The sequence below is a fragment of the Papio anubis genome, chromosome 9, assembly GCF_008728515.1.
Source record: "Papio anubis isolate 15944 chromosome 9, Panubis1.0, whole genome shotgun sequence".
In the NCBI taxonomy this organism is placed as follows: Eukaryota; Metazoa; Chordata; class Mammalia; order Primates; family Cercopithecidae; genus Papio; species Papio anubis.
The window spans coordinates 42,497,597-42,520,462 of NC_044984.1; the positions used below are offsets into that span (position 1 = coordinate 42,497,597).

The 22,866-nt window shown below is 52.2% G+C and overlaps 1 protein-coding gene across 3 annotated transcripts; it reads left to right on the forward strand.

Annotated features, from left to right (window-relative positions):
- The first annotated feature begins 262 nt into the window (after nucleotides 1-262).
- On the forward strand, nucleotides 263-22,845 carry SLC48A1 (solute carrier family 48 member 1). Of its 3 annotated transcripts, XM_021922254.2 has the most exons (4): nucleotides 263-368; nucleotides 686-861; nucleotides 20,227-20,394; nucleotides 21,323-22,845. In XM_021922254.2, the coding sequence occupies exons 2-4, from the start codon at nucleotides 771-773 to the stop codon at nucleotides 21,457-21,459; spliced, it is 396 nt and encodes a 131-aa protein (XP_021777946.1). In that variant the 5' UTR covers nucleotides 263-368; nucleotides 686-770; the 3' UTR covers nucleotides 21,460-22,845. The 3 variants fall into 3 exon arrangements, with proteins under 3 accessions (XP_021777946.1, XP_009178853.1, XP_003906314.1); XM_009180589.3 differs by lacking the exon at nucleotides 263-368 and having other exon boundaries at nucleotides 526-861; XM_003906265.4 differs by lacking the exons at nucleotides 263-368; nucleotides 686-861 and adding an exon at nucleotides 14,414-14,685.
- Nucleotides 22,846-22,866: the final 21 nt, after the last annotated feature.

Consider the following 22,866-nt stretch of genomic DNA (forward strand, 5'->3'; position numbering starts at 1 on the left):
GGAGAGGCTCCTCTTGGGTGAGTAGAGGGGTGGGGGCTTGGTGGGGGGACGCCACCCAGCCACCGGCGACAAGGAGCCCCGAGCCTCCGCCTTCGTCCCAGACGAAGAAGCCAGCTGGCACCGGGCGCTGAAGCAAGGCTGCGCTGGCTCCGGTCCGGGCGGGAGCTGTCACACCCCCTGCGCTGCCCGCCCCCTTCCCCTCCCCTTGACTGGCGGAGGGGGCGGGGAGGAGGCGCCCTGCCTTAAGGTAGAGGAGAACGTAGGGGAAGGGGGCGGGCACCGGCAGGCTTTGGAGTCCGCACCCGGGGGTACGTAGAGTGGACATCCGCCTGAGCCGAGCATCCCCAGGGGGCAGGAGCCGCCCCGAGGTGTGTGCAGGAGGCCGCAACGGCCGGGGTGTCGGGGATCGGGCGGTGAGTGGCTGCACTGGCCGCCACGTGGCCGGGAGGAGAAATGCAAACAAGGAAACCGGGGAAAGGGGGGAGGGGGTGAGTCATTGCGGCCCCACCCGGGAGGGAAATCCGGGCTGGGGCCGCTTCCCGGCCGGGGGCGTCTGCCTTCTGTTTCAGTTCAGGGTCTCCAGCCCCCCGGGGGAGGGACTAGGCGGCTTTCCCGCGGGGAATCCCGCCGCCTTGCCTCCCGCAGTTCGGTTCCCAGACCCACGCCCCACTGCCCCCTGCCCCAGCACACACACACCGGGAGCAGATGAGGAAACTGAGGCTGGAGAGGAAGGACCGCTCGCCAGGACGGTTAGGACCGGAGTCGCGGCCATGAAAGGAGATTGGGGTTGTGGCAGAGCTTCCAGGGGAGCAGAAGGCGTTCGAGGACCACGCCCCCTACCGCGCGCTCCCTGGTGGCCGGGTAGGTTGAGGCAGAGACCAGGAATTCCAGCGCCCTGCTAAGCAGGCTTACTACCTAGGCCCCACGCCTCCCTGGGCCTCAGTTTCCACCACGGTGCAAGTGACCCAGCGCAGGCCTCTTCGCCCCACTCCTGAGAGGGTGGAGAGACAGTGGCCGGAGACAGCGACTCGTGCGGTAATTGCTCAGGACGATCATGAGGGTTTGGAAGGAGGCGAACGCCCCGCCACCAGCTTTTTAGGACTTTTTTTTGCCTCTTCTCTTCCCTTTTCCCTTTGCTGTTGAGCCAGCCCAGACTGGGAAGAAGTATCTCTAAAAAGCCTATACCCCCAACTTTGGGATGTTCTCCCATCATCCTCCACCATGATTATCTTCTTGAAGTTGGGGGAGGACTGGGAAGAAGTAGCTCTAAAAAGCCTAGACCCCCAATTTTGGAATGCCAAACCCCCATCCTCCACCAATGATTATTTTCTTGAAAGTGGGGATAGGAATTTTAATTGTGATTAAAATTTCATTTTTAATGTATATGTGTATAAAAAATGTTTCCCAGAAGCTTACTAAAATGCAGGCTCCGTCCCCAGCAATTCATATTCAATCCTATTGGCATGAAATGGAAAATCTGTATTTTGAACAAACACCCCAGGTCATCCGCTGTGTCCACACGTTAAGAAACGCTGGTAGAGTTTTAAATGCCTCTCTGGGGAAGGAGGGAAGCCTGAGAATGAATCTGACCTCAGACCCAAATTCATTCAACCAAGTTCTGGTAATTTGGAAGAAGGAAGAGCAACTTGGAAACTGGTAGGAAAGGATGACAAGTTGGGAGTCACAGGTATGCATGGGGAAGAGTTAGGGGGATGGAGTCATGAGTTTTGGGTTGTTGGGGCCAGTGCCCTGGCCTAGAAGTTCTTGCAGGAAGGCTTCCTGAGACTGGCAGTAGGGTCACAAAGGGGTTCCCTATTTCCTATTCTTGCTGCCCTTACTCTGAGCAGGTGGAAAGGATGCTGGGGAGTGAGGCAGGACACTTGTATACCTGTAGACATTTCAGTAGAGCCACAAAAGCTAATCATGTGCGGGCAGTGCTTTCCGTGTGTTTAATCCCTGCCACAATCCTGTGAAGTAGGTACTGCTGTTATCCTCACATTACAGATGGGGAAACTGAGGCTCAGGGATATTAAGTAAATTGCCAAAGTCACACAGCTAGTAAATGGTGGAGCTCGGGCATGAATCCAGGTTGTCTGTCTCCACGTACTCCCCATGGTGTACTGTGTATACTCTGTATGTATTCTATTTTCTCTTCTAATGTAGACTAGACTGCCTAGGAGAGTCTACTCAAAAAAGGGAAATTGAGGCCGGGCACAGTGGCTCACGCCTGTGATCCCAACACCTTGGGAGGCTGAGGGGGGTTGGATCACGACGAGGTCAGGAGTTCAAGACCAGCCTGACCAACATGGTGAAACCCTGTCTCTACTAAAAATACAAAAATTAGCCAGGCGTGGTGGTGCACGCCTGTAATCCCAGCTACTCAGGAGGCTGAGGCGGGAGAATTGCTTGAACCCGGGAGGCGAAGGTTGCAGTGAGCCGAGATCACGCCACTGAACTCCAGCCTGGGCGACAGAGCGAGACTCCATCACAAAAAAAAAAAGAAAAAAAAAAGGGAAAATCGAATATGTTTGTGTTGAGATGTGGGGGAACCTCAGGGAGCCAAGGATCGGAAGAAAGTCTTTCAAATCAGTGAAAATGAAAGTGTCCCAAACCCACTTCCCATCTATGTTCCCCTTCAACACTATTCTTGCCTTTCTTTTTTCCATCTCTTTTTCATTCCCCCTCTCTAGATAGACTGAGAAGAGGGCCTGGGGCGATTACCTATTGGCTCCTAGCCTGGGGAGATCATAGGGAGTGGATCTTTTATGTGTCCCATTTCTAGCTTGTCCTATCTCTAACAGGCAAGGCCCCCAGCCTGCCATCAAAGCAGATGACGGGGCAGGTTTTTGCCTTCTCAGAATCCCTGGATGGGGACCGGCCAGTAGAATTACTGCTCAGCAGATATTTGATCATGGTGAAGGCCTAGAAGGGGCAGAGGACTGGGAATGTGTCTGAGAAACGCATCCAAGCAAGATGGTGAATCATCTTGGGGACAATCATGCCATGTCCTGGTACCGCCTCCACCCTCCACTGACTGTCATTAAATGCCTGGCAGGTGTGTTAAGACAGATAAATAATAATAACAATAGTCAACATGCACCAGGCCTTGTTCTTGATACTTTATATATATCCACTGATTGAATTGTCACAACCACCCTATGAGATGAGGTTGTTATTATTGTTAGCCCATTTTACAGATGAGGGACCTGAGACACAAAGAGGTTAAATGACTTGCCCAAGGTCCCACACTAGGAAGTGGTAGAGCCGTGAGTGACTCTGCCCAGGTGGTTTCTACCCTGTGTGCTTTACCACTCTGCAGTCCTGCCTCTGAAATATACTGACAGCTCCTATAAAGGGGGAAAAACTCATATCCACAGCCATTTGCCCACACCTTAGTACAGATGATGGAAACTGATCAGCAGGACCCCTTAATACACTCTACTCGGACAATGAGCTCCTGCCAGAGCATGGACGTCCTTGAACCCTCCCCCATTCCCTTCAAGCAGGTGGCAGAGGCTCCCATGGATAGCTAAGGAGGGTGGGAGGTTGAAGGGGGCTTCTCAGACCAGCCTTTGACTCTGGGCTTGATTTTCCCCACTTTGGCCTCTTTGCTGAGCTCTACACAAGGTGAGCCCATAGTTTCCTGGATCTTCACAGGAACCTCATATTCCCTTCCTGCCCCAGGAGGCCTCTCCTCCTGCTCTGTCTCTCTCAGCTCCCTGTTCCCAAACTCCACCACTGCCTAAGCAAGGAGCCTGATACCCTACATTCCTCCTCCCACACCAAGTCAGGTTGATTCAACCAATGAAGCATCTCTTGCATCTCTCTGTTATGCCCCATCCCCACTGCAACTGTTCTAGCCCAATAATGGTCTCTTCCGGTATTTACTATGTGCAGAATACTGTTTGTCACTTTATATACATCTTTTTATCCTCAGAACAATTCCTATTTGTGAGTGAGGAAACTGAGTCACAGGGAGACGAAGTAACTTTCCCAAGGTCACACAGTTAATACGTAATACAGCCAGACTCCGGCAGTCTAACTGCAGAGTCCATATTCCTAAACACCATTGTACACTGCTACCTCCTGCCCCGATCGCTACTCTCAAACTTGCCTTGCTCAGTCCTTACTATGCAATGCCACAAGAATCTTCAAGGAACCTTGAATTCATTCAACAACATTTACTCTAAGTGCCGGGAACTTTGCTGTAAACTGGAGAGCTCAAACTGAGCAGCAGACACTGTCCCAAATCTTCAGGGCCCCAGATCCTATTGGAATTATCTTTTATCTCCCTAACACACTAATCTGATTGGCTCTCCCTCCCCAGCACAGTGTCTGGCGTGAAGTTGATGCTTAATGATTATGGGTGGAAATGAAATGAACAGGAACAGTGAGCAGTCAGCTGGTGCCTGCTATGGGCCTGTAGCCTCAGCAGGATGGAAGGGAGAGGAGCTAGTTTCCCAGTTCAATTTCAAGGCCTTTCATGCCATCTCCCTCCCTCCTTGCTGCCTTCTTGTCTCCTACTCATTTCTCCTCTATCCTGTGCTATCAACTTTGTTCACAAGGCTCAGCTGTGACATTTGAGAGTGATTGGTGGGATGGAGAGAGGGAGGCTGGAGGAAAATTTCACTAATAGGCCTCCCATGGGACTGTGGGAAATGACCAGCTTGGAGGCCAACTGGGAGATAAAGCCATAGGGGATATAAGGGCTGTGCCAGGACTTTGGCCTGTGGCTGAGCCTCCCACAACACCCCTAGGAGTCGACCTTGCCTATGGTTGGTCAACAGTGGGAAGAGATTGAGCAGAGATCTAGGTATCCTCCTCTGGACTCTACCTCCTGGCTCTGCATGGTTTAAGGCCCTCTAACTCTTGCCCAGACTCCATCCCCCAAGGGCTGTTCCAGTTCAGTTCCTCCATCTCCTCCCCTACCCATTCCTGGGGTCAGCGGCAGGGGCAGGGAGCTGGAGCCTTGATGGGCGCCAAGCCAAACCTTCCTAGGGCTAACAGGTCACCAGTCACTCATGAGCCACTTATGACAGTGATAGGAGGGACAGGAGGGATGGGCTCCTGCCTCCTCTAGGAGGCCAATGTGGGCAAGCTGGGGCTCACAGTCAGGGCTGGGAGCTGCAGGGAAATTGCAGAGGCAAAAGCAGGAACCCCACACTCTCCCGGAGGTACATTCCTCTAGCTGGTGCTCAAGCTAGCCGTGCATGGCGGAGATGAGGAAATAGTCGTCGAACAGACCTGTGGTGGTGATGCTGGGCTGGAGGGTAGGGACAGGGCGGCAGAAACCAGAAGAGCAGGTGAAGACGGGCAGGGCTGGAGATGCCCCTGGAAGGGAGGGAAGCAGCCTGACTCCCGGCAAGTTTACTGTTGTAGGAATGTACAGAAACGAGTAACTGCTTTCTCCCCCCAACTTATGCTTCTCGAGGAGAGAGAGAAAGAGAAAGAGAGAGAGAGAGAGAGAGAGAGAGAGTGTGTGTGTGTGTGTGTGTGTGTGTGTGTGTGTGTGTGTGTGTCTTGTTTGGGTCCTACGAGACACTGCATCTGACCTTGAGTGACCAGTGTTCTGCAATGGCTGCCCCATTCCAGTTGTGGCCACTTTCCCTAAGAGTCACTTTTCTCCTCACCCCTGTATTCTGTTCTGAGGCTGAACACCCACACCACCCACTGCCTCCTACCACTCCCCTCTTTGCAACTTTCCCAGCCTTCCCAAAACCTTTGTCTTAAGTGATCCCATCTTCCAACTCATCCTGGGCTCACAGACTCTGTTCAGGACTCAAACCCTGTGCCCACTTTGTCCCTTTGTTTCAGAGTCTTGGTAGGGGCAACTGTAGGAGCCTGAAAGAGGGGTCCTAGCAGGGCCCTGGCCCCTGCTCAGGAGATGCCCAGTTCTGTCTCTCAGGCCTGGTCAGTCAGGCTGGATCCAGAGCACTGGCTGGGGGTGGGGGGAGGATGTGGGTAACAAGGAAAGCAGGCTAGGGCCAAGGTCCCCTTCCCAGCATCAGAGCAGAGCCATCCCACCCCCAAATGCCACTCTGGAAGTGCTGGGGTCAGAGAGGAAACCAAATAGGCCAAAGTTTTCCTGGCATCAGATCCACTGCCTGTTTCCTGCCTTCAGAGAGAACTTGGTAAGAAATTAGACCAGGTGCGGTGGCTCATGCTGGTAATCCCAGCACTTTGGGAGGCTGAGGCAGGCAGATCACGAGGTCGAGACCATCCTGGCCAACATGGTGAAACCCCGTTTCTACTAAAAACACAACAATTAGCTGGGCACGGTGGTGTGTGCCTGTAGTCCAAACTACTTGGGAGGCTAAGGCAGGAGAATCACTTGAACCCGGGAGGCGGAGGTTGCAGTGAGTCAAGATCGCACCACTGCACTCCAGTCTGGGCAACAGAGCGAGACTCTGTCTCGGGGAAAAAAAAAAAAAAAAGAAAAAAAAGAAAGAAAGAAATTAGGGGAGGATACAAAGATGAGGGTCTGGAGAGAGAAACAGAAAAGTGGGATCCAGAGAGAGGAACAGAAAAGTGGGGTCCAGAGAAGGAAACAGAAGTAAGGGAAAGTCTGCAGTTCTGCCTGAGAGAGGGCACAGGCCCCCTCAGGCCTTGCGGGGGATAGAGAGGCAGCCCCACTGCTCTGCCTTCCCACCCCTCAGCCTCAGCCCCTCCTGCTCTAGCTTCTTTGCCTGCTTTGCCTCTGGTGGAAGTGGGGAGCCTGGTCCGTGAGCTCCACCTAACCACACTGCAGGGCCGGACCGAATCCTGACTTAATATCCCCAACTGCTTCAGTTCTTCCCAAGCCCAGCCTCCTGGGACCTCAGCTGAGGGTACCTGCTAGGCCCTGGGGACCAGGCAAAGTGGCAGCCTCTGACCTGTCACTGCCCCTGAGTCTGGCTCTGCACCCACCTCAGGGCCTGGTCTGTGTCAGGCTTCCCCCTGGAGGGCATCATTTCTCTGCCACATGCCTGGCACTCACCACACTGAAATCAAAGTGTTGCATAAGTATTGCATGCTGCCTCCTCCAGGAGAATGTTAGCTGCCAGAGGGTGAGAGCCGCTCTGCTGTGCTCAAAAATGCGTGCCTTGTGTGGTCAGTGCCTTGTACATAGAAGGCCCTCAGGAGAGGTTTCTTGCATTAATAGTAAACAAGTTTCTCCCCCTCCTGCCATGGCTCTTTCTCACCTCCCTCTTAGCTTCCCAAGATTTGTCTTTCCTTCCTGGGGCCTGTCCACCCAGGTCTTGACCAATTGTCATTCTTCCCACTGTCCTACTCCATCTTTTGTCCAACGCTTCCTCTTCCAAGAAGTATCATGAGATGTGGCCACTCAAGTCTCTCTAGGGTGCCATTTTTGGGGTCCCTGCTCTGGACTAAGCACAGGTGAGAGCCTTATCTCTAGTCTTTTACTTCACCCAGTGCCCATGCAGCTGGACTAGAGGGGGACCCACATGCCCTGATGAAAGCTCCATGGTGACTTTCTCATTCAGTAAAGCCAATTCTCAAACTCAAATCTAAGGGGCAAATGTTGATGAACCCCTCTGCCAGGCTTTTCCCTCAGGGAAGAGCTAATTCTCTCCCCTCCTGCCCTCAAGCCTTATTATTCTCTCACTCCTCACAGTGCTGCAACCTGCCCTTCTCCAACCCCTGGCAGCTTCCAAGGAGTCAAGGAAGTCAGTCAGCCCCATTTGCCCCCAGGCCCAAGTCCCTGTGGAAGTGAACTGCAGGCTTTATCCACCCCACCCTCCCCATCCAGCAACAGCTCCCTCCGTAAAAGGGGAAAGAGAATCAGATCAGGTACTTGTGATTGGGGGTTCAGGTCAAGAGATGGAGATTGCTAGAGAACACAGCACGGGGAGGCAAGCCTGGGCCCCAGCTCCTTCACGCTGCTCTCCCCAGGCAGCTGCACCTGTGATCCCCCTCCCCTCCCCATGACCCCCCAGGCCACCTGCCTCTGATGCTTTCTTAGCTCCTGAGTTCAAAGACCTGCTGTTTCCACTCAACATCTTCTCACTTGCCATCCTGCCCTCCGCATAGACCTCTAGGCTGTCAGTGGGCAGGCAGAAGAAATGGGGTCTCAGCAAGAAACCAGACTCTGAGCAGTTTCACTCTAGCCCTGAGAAATGAGGAGAACCCCTTCTAAAGGGGCAGAAGGCAGCCCTAGCCCTGGGGAGCAGCATTCTGGGTCCAAGGTGACCCTTAGATTTGAGTCCTCCCTGCAACCTCCTAGAATGCATGGTGATAGGGCCAGCTCCTCCTTGCAGCCAGCCACCGCTGCTGCTGTCTAGGACAGCCCTTTCTGCTCTGTGGTCTACAAGCCTGACCTCAGGAGGAAGGTGAAGCTGCAGGGGCCTGGGTGGGGTAAAATGGGGAGAGGAAAGGAATTTACCTCTGTGTCAGGCACAGCCTAGGGTTGCCACAGCCAGGGTCCTCAGCTGTGAACTCCACAAGGGCTAGGGGGGTGGGTTGTGGGGCGGCAAGGAGACCACATAAGGTCTAGGGAGAATCCTGTGGAACTCAACTACCTATGTACACAAGCTACCAGCCCAACCTGCAAAGCTGTCTGTTCAGGCACAAGGTTGGGGAAGGCTGCCCCCTAGAGCCAGGATCAAAGAATTCTTTAGGACATTGAGCCCTTCTTTTCATATGTATTGAATGAATATTTATTGAGTTCCTACCTAGGCGCCTGGCGTTATACTAGCGACTGGGAATACAGAAGTGATCAAGGCAGGTGTAAAGTGAATAACTATCATAGTTGACCCTATGTTGAGGGGTCTTTTGGGACATGGAACTTTTTGTGGTAAAACTGGAAAAGTCCCCGGTGAGTCAGGACGAGTCAGTTACCCTGCCTTCCTGGAGATTATGTTCCAATAGGGACAGCAGGAGTAGGGGTGGAAAGTATAAATACAATTTTTTGTCGTGGTAAGTGCTGTGGAGGAAATAAAACAGAGCGAGGAATCCTCTGAGGAGGTAACATTTGAGCTGAGACTTGAATGAGAGATCAATCTTATAAACACTCAGAGAAGAGCTTTCCGGGCACAAAGCACAAAAAAGCTGGGACAGGAACAAGTGTGGCACGTTTGAGAAACAGAAAGAGGGCCAATGTGTCTGAAGTAAAATGAGCAAGGGTGAGTAAGGCTGGTTGGAGCCAGCAAGACCCCGATCAGTTTACTCTAAGAGCTGTGGAAGCTATCAGAGTGATTGAAGCAGGGGAGTACCATGTTCTGGTTGTTTGATTGATTGATTGATTGATTGAGATAGAGTCTCACTCTGTGGCCCAGGCTGGAGTTCAGTGGTGCGATCTTGGCTCACTGCAATCTCCACCTTCCAGGTTCAAGTGATTCTCCTGCTTCAGCCTCCCAAGTAGCTGGTATTACAGGCACGTGCCACCACGCCTGGTTAATTTTTGTATTTTTAGTAGAGATGGGTTTTGCCATGTTGACCAGGCTGACCTCAAACTCCTGACCTCAAGCTGATCCACCCACCTCAGCCTCCCAAAGTGCTGGGATTACAGCCGTGAGCCACTGCACCTGGCCATGGTTATTATTTTTTAAAGATTGGTCCAGCTGCTGAGTGGAGAGAGGATCAGAGGGGGAAGAATGAACAGAGGAGGACCAGTTAGGAGGCTGCTGCAGGTAGGCAGGTGGTGATGATGGTGGCTGGATTAGGGTGGCAGAGGGAATGGAGAAGGAGGACAGGGCAAATCCAACTGTATTTTGTAATGAATTTGATGTAGGAGCAAAGGAAAGAGAAGACTCAGAGATAACACCCAGGTTTGGGTCTGAGCCACAGTAAACAAGGACATGCCCCAGGGACATCAGAGGTCTCTCTGCATTGGGATTAAGAAGAGAGGAGGAAGCCCTGGCATGTCCAATAAACTCAATCATCTGGAAGATAGCTCAGTAGGTGTATCCTTGACCTAGCATTGTGGGAGAAGATATGTCTGGAATGTGTGTTTTTGGGAGGAGTGAGAAAGGAATGTCAGCAGGCAGGATGTCTACAGATGGGGAGTTAGAAATCTGTCTTAGTATTGGTGGGACCCAGTTCAAAAGAGACTTCAGAGGGATTGATGGTTTAGATGGGTAATCTACATAGGACCTGTTTAGATGACCTTCAGTAGAATGAGGGATGATGTATTAGGATAATAAGGTTAGCTGTAACAAACAACTGAGCTATAACAAAGCCACTGACACTTCTCACTCACGTTCTGTAGTCCAGTGAGGTTCTAGGGGACAGGGGTAGCTCTCCTCCATCCATTCATTCAAGGCTAGGTTCTTTCCATTCTGTGGTATTGCTACATATGGCCTCTAAAATCATCACAGAATGGGAAGAGGGAATGCAGGTTGTATGGGAGATTTTCAAATGAGTCCAGCCTAGAAATGGCATACATTGCTTCTGCCTTCATTCCATTGTTCAGAACTTGATCCCATGGCATCTGTTTGACTGCAAGGAAGCTGGGAAGTGTAGTTCAAATTTGGGAGGTCCTGTGCCCAGAAAGAGATACACAAATGTTGGTGTATGTTGTGGAGCGCTAGTAGTTTCTGGCGCAGGCAGGGAGAATGGCTGTGCATCTTGTAGGGGTCACAGTGGTGTCTGTCCTGGGCTGGGCTGGGAGTGTGCTCTCTGAGAATACCTTGGAAGGAAGCTGATTTGAGAGGATGTGTATGAGTGGTGCACAGCCATGTGCTTTGCGGCTCAACAATCATTCCGTTCTTTCCCTTTCTCAAGGTCTTCCACTGGATAAGATCTTAATTCTCTCACACCTTATCACTGAAATAACCTTGTGAATGCTTTATCCTCTACAATTTTCCCACATCAAATCTAACTGGATATTATAGTCTAATTAATCTTCCTAAGACTTGGCCTATGTCATGCAATCCCTGTTCAATAATAACAATAACAATTTCAACAGCAGCAGCAATAATTTGTTGAATTACTGTGTGGAGCACTTTGAATGTAGTATCTCAATATATCTCGATCTTTGTAACAAGCCCATGATGTATCATCATCATTCCCTGTGTACAGATGGAGCAACAGGAGTCCTGAGAGGTTCTTGCTGTGCTAACACAGTAGCCACAAGTCATGTGCAGCTACTTAAATTAATTAAATTTAATTTAATTGATTTAAATTAAATAAGTTAAATTTAAATTAATTTAAATTAAATACAATTAAAAACTCAGTTCTTCAATCACACTAGTCACATATCAAGTATTCCATAGCCACATGTGATTAGTGGCCACCATTGTGGAGGGTGCAGATACGGAATATTTTCTTCCAGGCAGAAAGTCGATTGGGTTGGACATCTGTGAGTTAGGGGCACTTGCCCAGGGTCACAGCAAATGGTGAAGCTGGGCCTCTGACCCCACCTGAGCCTAATGCTCTGCAATAGCTCTTTATTGCGTCCACAATTTAAAAAACATTTAAGCCTGGCCTTAGCCTTGTACAACCTGGTCTAGTACTACTTATGCATAATTATTTCTCTTTCTTTTCTTGCACAGTCTCACTTTCCAGCACAGCAAGCTTGCTCACTGCTCTTTCATGCTCCCAATATGTCCACTCATAATATTTTTGCTCTCCTCCTTCTGTCTGCTCAGCTAATGAATTCTCCCCTGACCTTTAGGTTCAGATAGCTGAAATAGCTCTTGAAGCAGTTTCTTCTCTTCCATTCTCACTGCTTCTGCCTGAACCGACTCTGAAGCCCCTCATCATCTCTTGCCATGGCAGCCTTCTGCTGCTACTAATTCCACTTCCTGACATTTATTGAGTATCTACCATGTGCTAGGCACTCTTCCAAGCACTCCTCTTCATAACACTTTGAAGTAGGTATTACTGCAGTCTCCATTTTAAAGACATGGTAATTAAAGCACTGTGGGGTGAAACTTGTCCAACTCATCTCTCTGCTTCTAGTGTTTCACAGGCAGTTCGCCTTCACTCTATGACTCTGGCCATAGTTCTAAAACACAGAATTGTAAGTTTTCTCCCCCAGCCCCAAGGGGAGAGGGACAGCCTTCTTAACAGAGCATGCAAGGTCCTTTATGTTCAGAACCTTTCTAATCTCCAAACCCGCTACTCCACCTTCAAACTTGACATAACAGCCACAAATGACTTACAGTTTCCCAAAGCGGCAACATTATTTCTTCCCTCCGGGCCGTCACACATGTGGTTCCTACTGCCTGGAGTACCATCCATCCTGGCCAGCTCTGAAGCCATCCATGGCAATGCACTCCGGACCACGGGGCTTGCTCCCTCCTCCACAGGACGAGCACTTACTCTCCACCAGCGGCTCCTAAAGGAGGGCTGGTGCTGAGCTCACAGCCTTGACATCACTTCTCATTAAAATACACACTCCAAGATTCAAAATTTAATAGGCAGGGGTAGGGCGGGTTTATTTTTTTATTTTTAAATAAGCTCCCAGATTATTCTAGAGTGAGGCAAATGTGCTTAACACTGGTTTACATCCCTTGTTTGGCAATTAAGCACACCCTGTCTAGATTCCTTGTGTATAATTGCTTTTGTTCTTATTTTATTCTTACCTTCATTCACTCACACTCACCTATTCAACAAACATTTATTAAGGGGTCATTATATGCCAGACACACTTTTAGGTGTTGATGTGAACAAAACTGGCACTGTCCCTGCTCATGAAGTTTATGGTCCAGAGGGGATGTGGTGGGTGGGATAATTGCCCTCAAAGATGTTCACGTCCTCATCCCAGAACCTGTGGACATGTCACCTTCCACAGCAAAGGGATTTATTTTGCTGATGTAATGAAGTTAAGGATCTTGTGATGGGGAGATTATCCTGGACTATCCCCTTAATCACAGGGGTCGTTAGAAGGGAAAAGAAGGAGGAAGTGGGAGTTAAGGCATGTGGGTAGCCTCACTCTAGAAGCTGGAAAAGGCAGCCAGGCACAGTGGGCTCACGCCTATAATCCCAGCACTTTGGGAGGCTGAGGTGGGCGGATCATCTGAGGTCAGGAGTTCGAGAGCAGTCTGGCCAACATGGTGAAACCCCATCTTTACTAAAAATACAAAAGTTAGCTGGGTGTGATGGTGGAAGCGTGCAATCCCAACTTCTCAGGAGGCTAAAGCAGGAGAATCACCTGAACCCAGGAGGCGGAGATTACAGTGAGCTGAGATCGCACCACTGCACTCTAGCCTGGGTGACAGAGCAAGACTCTGTATCAAAAAAAAAAAAAGAACCTGGAAAAGGCAACGAAACTGATTTTCCCCTAGAGCCTCCAGAAGCAAGGTAGCCCTGATGTCCCTTTGATTTTAGCCCAGTGAGACCATTATTTGGACTCCTGACCTACAGAACCGTAAAATAAGTTTGTGTTATTTTAAGTCAGTAAATTTGTGATAATTTGTTACAGCAGCAAAAATAATAATAATAATAATAATGCAAGGGGTCTTGGTTATGTTTTGTGCAGGTATATGATGGGCCTCCCCATGTGGATCCTAAGTGCTCTGTCAAAGCCCTTGTTATTGTGCTGGGATTTTCTCTCCAGCTCCTGGCCGAAGCTGGGCTCACGTGGGAGCTCAGTGCACTCCTGCTACAAATCTGTCTCTTCCTTACAATAGTCTGATCCGGAGGGTCAGGGTGAGGCGTTTAGGAGAATGAGGCTTGTGCTGATAAAAGGAAAGGTGAGGTCGGATGCAGTGGCTCAAGCCTGTAATTCCAGCGCTTTGGGAGGCCGAGGTGGGAAGATAGCTTGAGGCCAGGAGTTGGGGACCAGCCTGGGCAACATAACGAGACACCATCTCTAGAAAAAATAAATAACAAAAAATATTACCAGGCGTGGTGACACACACCTGTAGTCCTGGCTGCTTGGAAGGCTGAGGTGAGAGCGTTGCTTGAATCCAGGTGTTGAAGGACACTGTGCTCCAGCTTGGGCAACAGAGTGAGACTCTGTTTTTGTTTGTTTGTTTGTTTTTGTTTTATTAAAAAGTAGGGATTTGTGGGGAGCTGTACGTGAGGATAGAGTGTTTGCAGTCAGAAGGTGTTGGTCACAGGGGTTCTCAGACTTTAGTGTGTGGAGGAATCTTCTGCGATATGGTAGGGGGGAACCTGGTTGATAGAGGGACGGGCAGAAGGAATTCTATTCACAGCGTACTCTAATATTTCGTACATTTTACATATTAATTTTTAACAAGAAATTTTAATTTTAATTTTAAACGAAAATACGCCTCTTATTCAGAGGTAAATATTTTTAATCCCCGCGGCTGGCTTGTATAAAGGCATATTTCCGGTCCCTTCCAAGGTCCAACTATCCTGACACGGCGGGTCTGGGGATGGGCCCAGGAATCCGCCTTTTTAGCAGGAATCCCCCAAACGACACCGGGGCTTAGCAAAGCGGCGGTGGCGTCTGCGGTTCCGGGCGCGGGCGGCCTCCGGCCGGGGAGGGCGCTGTGCCGGCGGCTCTGGGGGCGGGCCGGGGGCGGAGCGCGGGGCTCCGGCTGCTCTGGCGGCTCCCGCGGCTCCGGCTGGCGGCTTCGGGCCCTGCACCTGTGACTCTCGGCAGCGCTAGCCCTCGGCCCGCCTGGCGCCGCAGCCCCATGGCCCCGTCCCGGCTGCAGCTCGGCCTCCGCGCCGCCTACTCCGGCATCAGCTCCGTGGCCGGCTTCTCCATCTTCCTCGTCTGGACGGTGGTCTACCGACAGCCGGGGACCGCGGCCATGGGAGGGCTCGCAGGTACCCCGGGACGCTGGGCGGCGCGGGGCGGGTGCGCGGCTGCGGGGCGGGCGCTGTCAGCTGCTCCAGGACGCTCCTCCCGGGCGGCGCTTCCCCGCGGAACGGGTGGAGTGTTTACTGGAAAACGGCGGTTGACGGCGGCAGGCCCCACGCGGGTCCGGGCTCCTGGGCATTCCTGGGTGCCTCCGGGACCCGATGCCCGGCCGGGCGCCACCTGGGGGTGCCGACGGCCCGCCACTGCCGGCTGCACAGACCTGCCGCGCCGCCTGGGTTATCTGTCCCGGCACACTGCCTGTCGCCCTCCGCCCAGTTGCCCCACGACAGTGTCCCCTCCGCGCGCCCGCGGCGCTGGTCCTCTCCTATCTCCACACACACACACACACACACACACACACACACACACACACACACACGCTTGTTCTGAGGGATCCCCTGCCCCCCGGGCGCCCCTTCCCTGGGTGTTGGGTGAGGGCAGAGAGAGAAGTGGGAAAGGAAGAGGGCTAGGGGTGGCTGGGGAAGCCCATCTGCCTCCTTCCAGTGTGTACCCCATCCTCCACAGAGCCCTCTGCTGAGACCCACCGGGAGGACCGTGTTAGGGATCTCATAGAAACTGGACATTCTTTTCGACCCATGTTGGTGCCTTTTTGCCACCCGTCTGCTGTGGCTCCTCAGCCAAGGTCTGCCAAATCCTGCAGCCCAGCCGCCCTTTTTGTGCTTCTGGGAGGGAAGGGGAAGCATCGGTGCGCTGATGGAGGCTCTGGGCTGACCAGTGCTCCTTGCTGTGCACATTTGGGATCGCAGTTTAACCTCTCTGTGCCATAGAATTGATATGAAGATGAAAAATGTTATCTCTACTTTCTAACATTTAAAAAAATGCTTTCTACGTGTCAGGCACTATGTAGGCAACCTGCTTCCGTTATTTCACGTAATCCTTACATTAGTCTCAAGAAGTAGGCGTTATTATGATGTCCATTTTACAGATAAGGAAACTGAGGCCTGAAGTTAAATAAATTGCTTACTCGGGATTACACAGCTATATGAGATAATATGTGTGGGAAAGGACTTTGGGAAGAAAATACGGATAAGGATAATACTTTTACATATGCTGATCATATTCCGTTACTAAAATCCTCTGCCAAAAGAACCCTAAATGGAATAACTAAAAATAACTAATTTACTCACTGCCACGGGGCCTGCTGAGTGCCATCCCTGGGTAGAGTCGCAGCATGAGGTGGGGTTAATGCCTTAGAAGAGGGGCATACATGGCCCCACCCTGCACAATGCCAACAAAGCACTGGGTCACCAAGAAGGGGGGGTGAGTACCGTGGCTAGGGTGTTCTCTGCCTGTCCAGCTGCCTCACCACCTGTGGGCTCCTGAGGACATCTGGCCCATCTCTGCGCATTATCTACAGAGCCCTAGTTCCTTTCCCCTCTGCACCCCGCCACCCTCCATGTTTTTCAAGGTTCACTTCTCCCTGCCACTTTTTTGTTTCCTATTGGGCCTATTGCTTTCCCCTCTGGAAGGCGGCGTCAGAGCCCTGTGATTGCATTGCTAAGACCTAAGGCGAGAGAAGGATGAGGAGGGAGGGCCAGCCTGGCATCTCAGCGGGTTGTGTTGAGTCTGGCCTGGTGCAAGTGGAGGTGAGCCCTACCTGGCCGTTTGACCCCATCCTGGGCCACAGTTTCCTCATCTATTAGGAGTGGGAGTGGGAGGAGATGTCCCCGAAAGACATCTGACTTCCCTCCAGATCTGAAATCTTGCAGTGCTGCCCACTCCCTGAGTCTCCAGCTGCCTCCTAGAGGGCTGTGGAAAAGGCCTTCTTTCTTATACTCTAGGGAGTTGCCTGGGATTTTCTTCCGACCCAACACTGCCCTCTCTCCCTCCCCACAGGCTTCCCTTGGCCTATGTGGCAGGCCAGCTGTGGAGCTGCCTTCAGAGAGAGGTGCCAGGGCAGCAGCCAGCTGGAGTAGGGTCCTGGCATCTCCCTGATGGTCTGATCTTTGACAGTGGCGGTGGAAGAGCCAAAACTGCTTGGTAGTGGTGGTGGTGGATGGTGGCAGCGAGAGGGATTGCCAAGCCTGGGCCTCCGACCTTCCCCACCATGAGTGGGTTCTCAGAGGGTCTGTGGCCAGTCAGCCTTCTTCCTCTTTTGGGGGTAAAGTGTCAGCAGATTTACTAACTTGTGAGCACCCTACTTCTGACTCAGCATTTTATAGCTCAGAATCTGCTGAGTCACCCAAGGGCAGCCCCAGTGTGCTCCTTCTCCCGTGTTGGATCAGGCAAGGACTGATTGGGTGTGCCGGTTTCTGGAGCAGAGTCACGGAGCTCCTGGATCTGGTGGGCAGAGTGTTCACGGGTGGGGACACCCTCTCCCATCCTGATGGGCACCTTCAAAGAAGTGGCTTTGGAGAAAGGCAGTGGCAGAAGCAAGGCTGTTTTTCCTGGGGAGGCGGGCAGGTGTGGGTTGGATCTACCTGGTCTGGCTTTGCTGTGGGAGCCCTAGGGGAAAACACAGACTCTTGCTCTGGGTTTAGTAGACCAAGGAAAGAGGAAAAAGAAAAGGTGCTCCTGGAGTCTAAACAGCTCTAGGTTTTTCCCACGTGAGCTGTGAGCAAGAGCCCTGGAGCTCCAGGACTGTCTTCCTCCTAGGAAGGAGTAGAGGGGCCTGACCTAGGCCCAGTGTCCTTCTTGTCTGCGTTTACCCTGTGGGATCCCCCAGGTGTCTCCTGTCTCGTCACCTCCAGCCCAGCCACTGGGGATACTTTCACCGCCCTACCCTATGCCTTCCTTGCCCTTAGCTTATTGCCTGTGCGCCCAGAGGCCAAGCAGGGGCTCTGCTCCTTGAAACAGGTAGGATGGAGCAATGGTGTGGTCTGGTGTGGGCTTGCAGCTAGTTGGGGTTGGTAACCTGTCCGTTCCACCCCGAGTTTTACAAACCAGGCTTCCTAGAGTCCCCAAGTGTGCTAAGGAAGGGTATTAGGGAGGTACATTGCCTCCTGCCTGATGCGTGGGAGGGGACCAGTGAGGGGCTCCACCTCCTTCAGTGACCCGCTTGGGTAGGGCTGGTGGAGAGCTCCCTTCCCAGGAGGGTGGTAGGAGCCAGGGCGTGGGCAGCAGGCCTGCCTCCAAACTTGGTGTGTGTTTATCTGGAGGGGAGGCCTCTGTGTAGGGCCTGGAGCAGGGTTGAGGGAAGGTGAGAGGTGGTTAAACCATGCCTGCTTATTAACAAAGAACAGGCCCTGAAACACCGCAAATGGCTGTCTTCCTCTCCCTCCTGCTGTCAGCCCTCTTTGGTACATGCGTGTACATGGGGGTGGGAGTTTTGGGGAACCACTGGATCGTGATCAGTGGACTAAGAGATGGCATCTTCACGGGCCCCTATTTCAGCATTTCCTAACCCAGAAACTGCTGAGTCACAGAGGAATTGTTCTGACCTTATTTTTCTCCCAAGCTGGCTTCTAGAATCTTTGAGTGGGAAAGGATCTTAGAGCTCAACTTCCCCAACCCCTTGTGATATGAGGAGACAGAAGGCGAGGGGACCTGTTCCAGACAGGTGCCCATCAGACTGTTCCTTGAGTGTGCTCAGTGACAACAAGCCTTGTGCCTAGAGCCCTTTAAGAAACCAAACAGCTCCCTCCAATGAAAACATGGGACACATGTGAGGAGTGGGAGGGACTTCTGGGAAAGGTGGCTGGTATAAAATCCAAATCTTGTAGGAGGTAAGAGGAAGCTGTGAGATGATTGTCCTGTCCACCTCTGGCCCGCTCCAACATCCAGAATAGGTAGGGAGGAACAGATGCTTGTCCTGGCCCACCCTGATCTCAGTGGGAGGGGGACCCACATTCTAGGCCCCCACCCCCTGAGGAAGAGTGGAGGTGGGCAGGGGCAGGGCTGGGAGAGTGTTCGAGGGGTCAAACAGTGGCAGGGACTAAGGGAAGCTGTAGGCTTGGTAGGCCTTCGCCCTCACTAGGGTAGAACCCTGGGCCCAGTTACCCAAACTGCCAGGACCCCTGGGCCCACCCATTTTTAGATGTGGAAACACCAAGGCTTTGGGACACAGCAGTGCCAGGCTCCTGATTTCTTGGCTTGGAGTCTCATGGATTTTTGTTCTTCACTGGACTGCCTGGGGACAGCCGAACTGGGACAGCCTCTGAGCTGGTAACCAGAGCATAGCTCCATGGTGACTAGCTTCCCCCTGCCTTTTTCCCCCTTAAAAAAACTGTGAAATATTTTAGGCACATAAAAAAGGATAGACAATTTAACAAACACCCTTTTATTCATCACCCAGCCTAAGAAAATAGCATAGATAAAATAGCATAGATTCCCTCAAAGCACTTCCCCACCCGAACCGCCCCATCAACTTCCCTTCCTTGTCTGCATTGCCAGAGATAACCACTTTCCCCAACCAGATGCTTATCCTTCCTGTGCACATTTGGTAACTACTCTGAGTGGCATGTATGCAGCTGCCTTTTGGAAAGGCCTCCTGACTCCTAGGATGCAGTGGCCTGAGTGGCCCACACCTTGCAGTCCAACCAGCTGAGAGCCTGCAGCTGGCTCTGCCTCTTTCCTCATTTGTCCCTTGCCGGGATCCACCGCCCTGCCCGGACCCTTGCCAATGGAGTTGATGTTTGTTCCACTCTTTGGGCTGCACCAGCAGTCACTGCCTGGCACAGAGGCTTGTTTTGTATTGTATTGTATTGGCTGGGTGGCAGCTGGCATCCTGGGGGAAGTGTCCACCCAGGCGCAGAGACCAGGCCCAGGAAAAGCTGGGACGGGGTGGGGGGTACAGGTGGTGATGGCCTGCCCTTTGCCGCAAAATGGAGGGAGTGGCATGAGGTCTGGCTAAGAACAATAAGGCCACTCAGGGGCTGCGTGACCCTGGAGTCTTCATGGCTGGACCTCCTCATCCTGCAAAACCAACTCAGGCAGTTTGGGAAGAGCCCTGCAGGCCCTGTGACTTTGAGACTGTGGCCTCTGAGGGCTGGGTGGAGAAGGAGCATGGGGCAGGAGCATGGCTTCCCTGCTCTGTGGCCCTCAGGGTAGACAGTGACAAGTTCCCAGAAAGCAGGCTGGGCTGCTGAGGCGCAGATTTTCTGGTTTTCAGGATCCTTTTATACTCTTGAAAAGTAGTGAAACTCCATGCAAATTTTATGTATGTGAGTTTTATCTATTGATATATACTATATTAGAAGTTAAAACGGAACATTTTTTAGCATTTTAAAGTAATACTAAAAATAACATGAATTAACATAACATTTTTGTGAGAGAGTCATGTTTTCCAAAACAAACAAAAAAAAAATGAGAGAGAATAGTAGGGTTTTGTATTTCTGCAGGTTTCTCTAATGTTGGGCTTACTAGCAGGCAGCTCAGTCTCTTACCTGCTTCTGATATCACAGCCCCTGAAAAGGAAAACTCCATTCTATGAGGGAGTGAGTGACAAGACCATATTCTTGGTATTCTTACGCAAATAGGCATGGCCTAGTGGATCTACAAGGCCCTGGAGCACCCTGGGGATGGGCCCTGATGTGTCTCTCCTGCAGGGGTGCTGGCATTGTGGGTCCTGGTGACTCACATTATGTACATGCAAGATTACTGGAGGACCTGGCTCAAGGGGCTGCGCGGCTTCTTCTTCGTGGGTGTCCTCTTCTCGGCTGTCTCCATCGCTGCCTTCTGCACCTTCCTCGTGCTGGCCATCACCCGGCATCAGAGTGAGGGCGGGTCCCAGGGAAAGAGGGCATGGGAGGGACAGCAGGGGGGATTTTAGCAGCGTTCCCATCCTGGTTCCACAGGTTACCTCCAGAGAGACTGGGTGGATCACTTAACCTCCCTGGGCACGGGTTTTGTTATGTTCAAGTGGAGAAAACAAGTCCCCACCTCCCAAGTTGGGTGGAGTCAGTGAAACTGATGTGAAGTCTTGAGCAGTGCATAGCCCATACAAGCACCCATGATATTGGGACCCATTAGTCTCTGCCCAGCTCTGGGATGGGCGCGCCCTCTGGTGGCTGTGGCTGGAAGTAACCAGAGGCCCGTCTTCCTGGAGTCTGATGCTAACTAAAGCAGGTTTGTCACGGAAGCAGAGTGGATGATACAGACCTGTGATTGGCCAGCCCTGCCCTTCCCTAATCCCCACGGCCTTCTGCCTGAAAACCCTGGAATGTTCTAAAACGGTCCCCAGCCCCTAGGCCGTGGAACAGTAGTGGCCCGTGGCCTGTTAGGAACCAGGCCGCATAGCAGGTGAAGGGCAAGGAAGCCTTACCGCCTGAGCTCCGCCTCCTGTCAGGTCAGGGGTGGGCATTAGGAGCACAAACCCTGTTGTGAGGCACATGCGAGGGATCTAGGTTGCGTGCCCCTGATGATCTAATGCCTGACGATCTGAGGTGGAACAGTTTCATCCCAAAACCGTTTCCCCCAGTTTTTTTGTGGAATAATTGTCTTCCACAAAACCAGTCCCTGGTGCCAAAAAGGTTGGGGACCATGGCTCTAAAACCTCCATCACAATCTCTTTCTGAAGGGTTGGTTCAGCTGCCGGGAGGTTGCAGGGATGTTGAGTGGGGAGGGTGGCCCTGGCCTTGTGGCCAGTGCAGAGGCTGAGGGCAGGGCGTGCTCAAGTCACTGTGGGTTTTTCTCTCCCTGCAGGCCTCACAGACCCCACCAGCTACTACCTCTCCAGTGTCTGGAGCTTCATTTCCTTCAAGTGGGCCTTCCTGCTCAGCCTCTATGCCCACCGCTACCGGGCTGATTTTGCCGACATCAGCATCCTCAGCGATTTCTGACCCGGGGGTGAGGTCTCTGTACCCCGGGGGGGTCCTTAGGACCTGGACTCAGCCTCTGAGACGTTGGGAGAGGCTACTCCCACCCCCTGGGAACCCCAGAACTGTGGCAGAAAATACACAGCAGGACAAGTGTGGTCTCCCAGGAAGCTGTCCCGCCCCTCCCCTTTAGGGGAGACCTGGGTGTGGTAGACAGGGGATCCTGCCATGTTGCTCCTCATCAGCCTGTCCAGAGGGCAGCTTTAGACCTCTTCAAATGGATCTGTTTTCTTTTCTTCTTCTTCTTTTTTTTTTTTTTTTTGAGATGGAGTCTTACTCTTATCACCCAGGCTGGAGTGTAGTGGCACAATCTCAGCTCACTGCAACCTCCACCTCCCGGGTTCAAGCAATTCTCCTGCCTCGGCCTCCCAAGTAGCTGGGATTACAGGCATCTGCCACTATGCCTGGCAAATTTTTGTGTTTTTAGTAGAGACGGGGTTTTGCCATGTTAGCCAGGCTGGTCTTGAACTCCTGACCTCAGGTGATTTCACCCGTCTCAGCCTTCCAAAGTGCTGGTATTACAGGCGTGAGCCACTGTGCCCGGCCTGGATCTGTTTTCTTAGCACGCAGTGAGGAATCTTTGTATGTAAGGCCAGGGCAACAAAGTCAAGAGGTTAAGGGGTAGGGCCATGAGGCCTGGACCTATGCTGCAGGCAAGGGCTTTCATTCCCTGCTGCCCTAGGCACTCTCTTCCCAAGGCCGGGATGGGCACCTGGGGAGGTCAGTTCAGGAATATCTAGCAGAGACCTCTTAAGCCCCCATCCCAGCACCCCATCCTGTTGTTCCCAGAGCTGGTCTCCCATGAGTGTGCTACAGCCAGATAGCCATGGCCCCTCACCCATCTCACCCACACACACAGGCATCCATATATCCCAGAGGACTTCCAAATGAGGCCAGACTCAGGGTCATGGGGAATGTGCTCTCGCCCCTGGAAGGGCTTTGGGGAAGGGGGCAACATGGCAGAGGCTGGAAGGAGCCCCCAAACGTGTTCCCATGCCCTTCTAGCCCTGCGTTTCCACTCTGCCTTCTCAGAGTGCCCTTACTGCACCCAGACCACCGGCCAGGAGAGACCTTCTCTCCCACTCCAGCCCCTCACTGCCCTTCAACTAGAGCTTTCACCTTTTTACATTTCCCTTCTGAAGGACACAAATCTGCTTTCCTGCCCATACACTGGCCCAAGGGCTCACCTAACTTGGGAGGGAAGGGGCTGTTGTTACAAGGATGATTTTATGTTAGACTGCCATTTTGCACGGTCTCCCCCTTCCCACCTGATGTGTCCTGCCCCTCAGCTCTTTGCCTTATCTGTGTCACTGTCACTTTAGCAAAAATACAGCGGCCATTTGTATCAGCCTCTGGTGGTTGCTTGTGAGG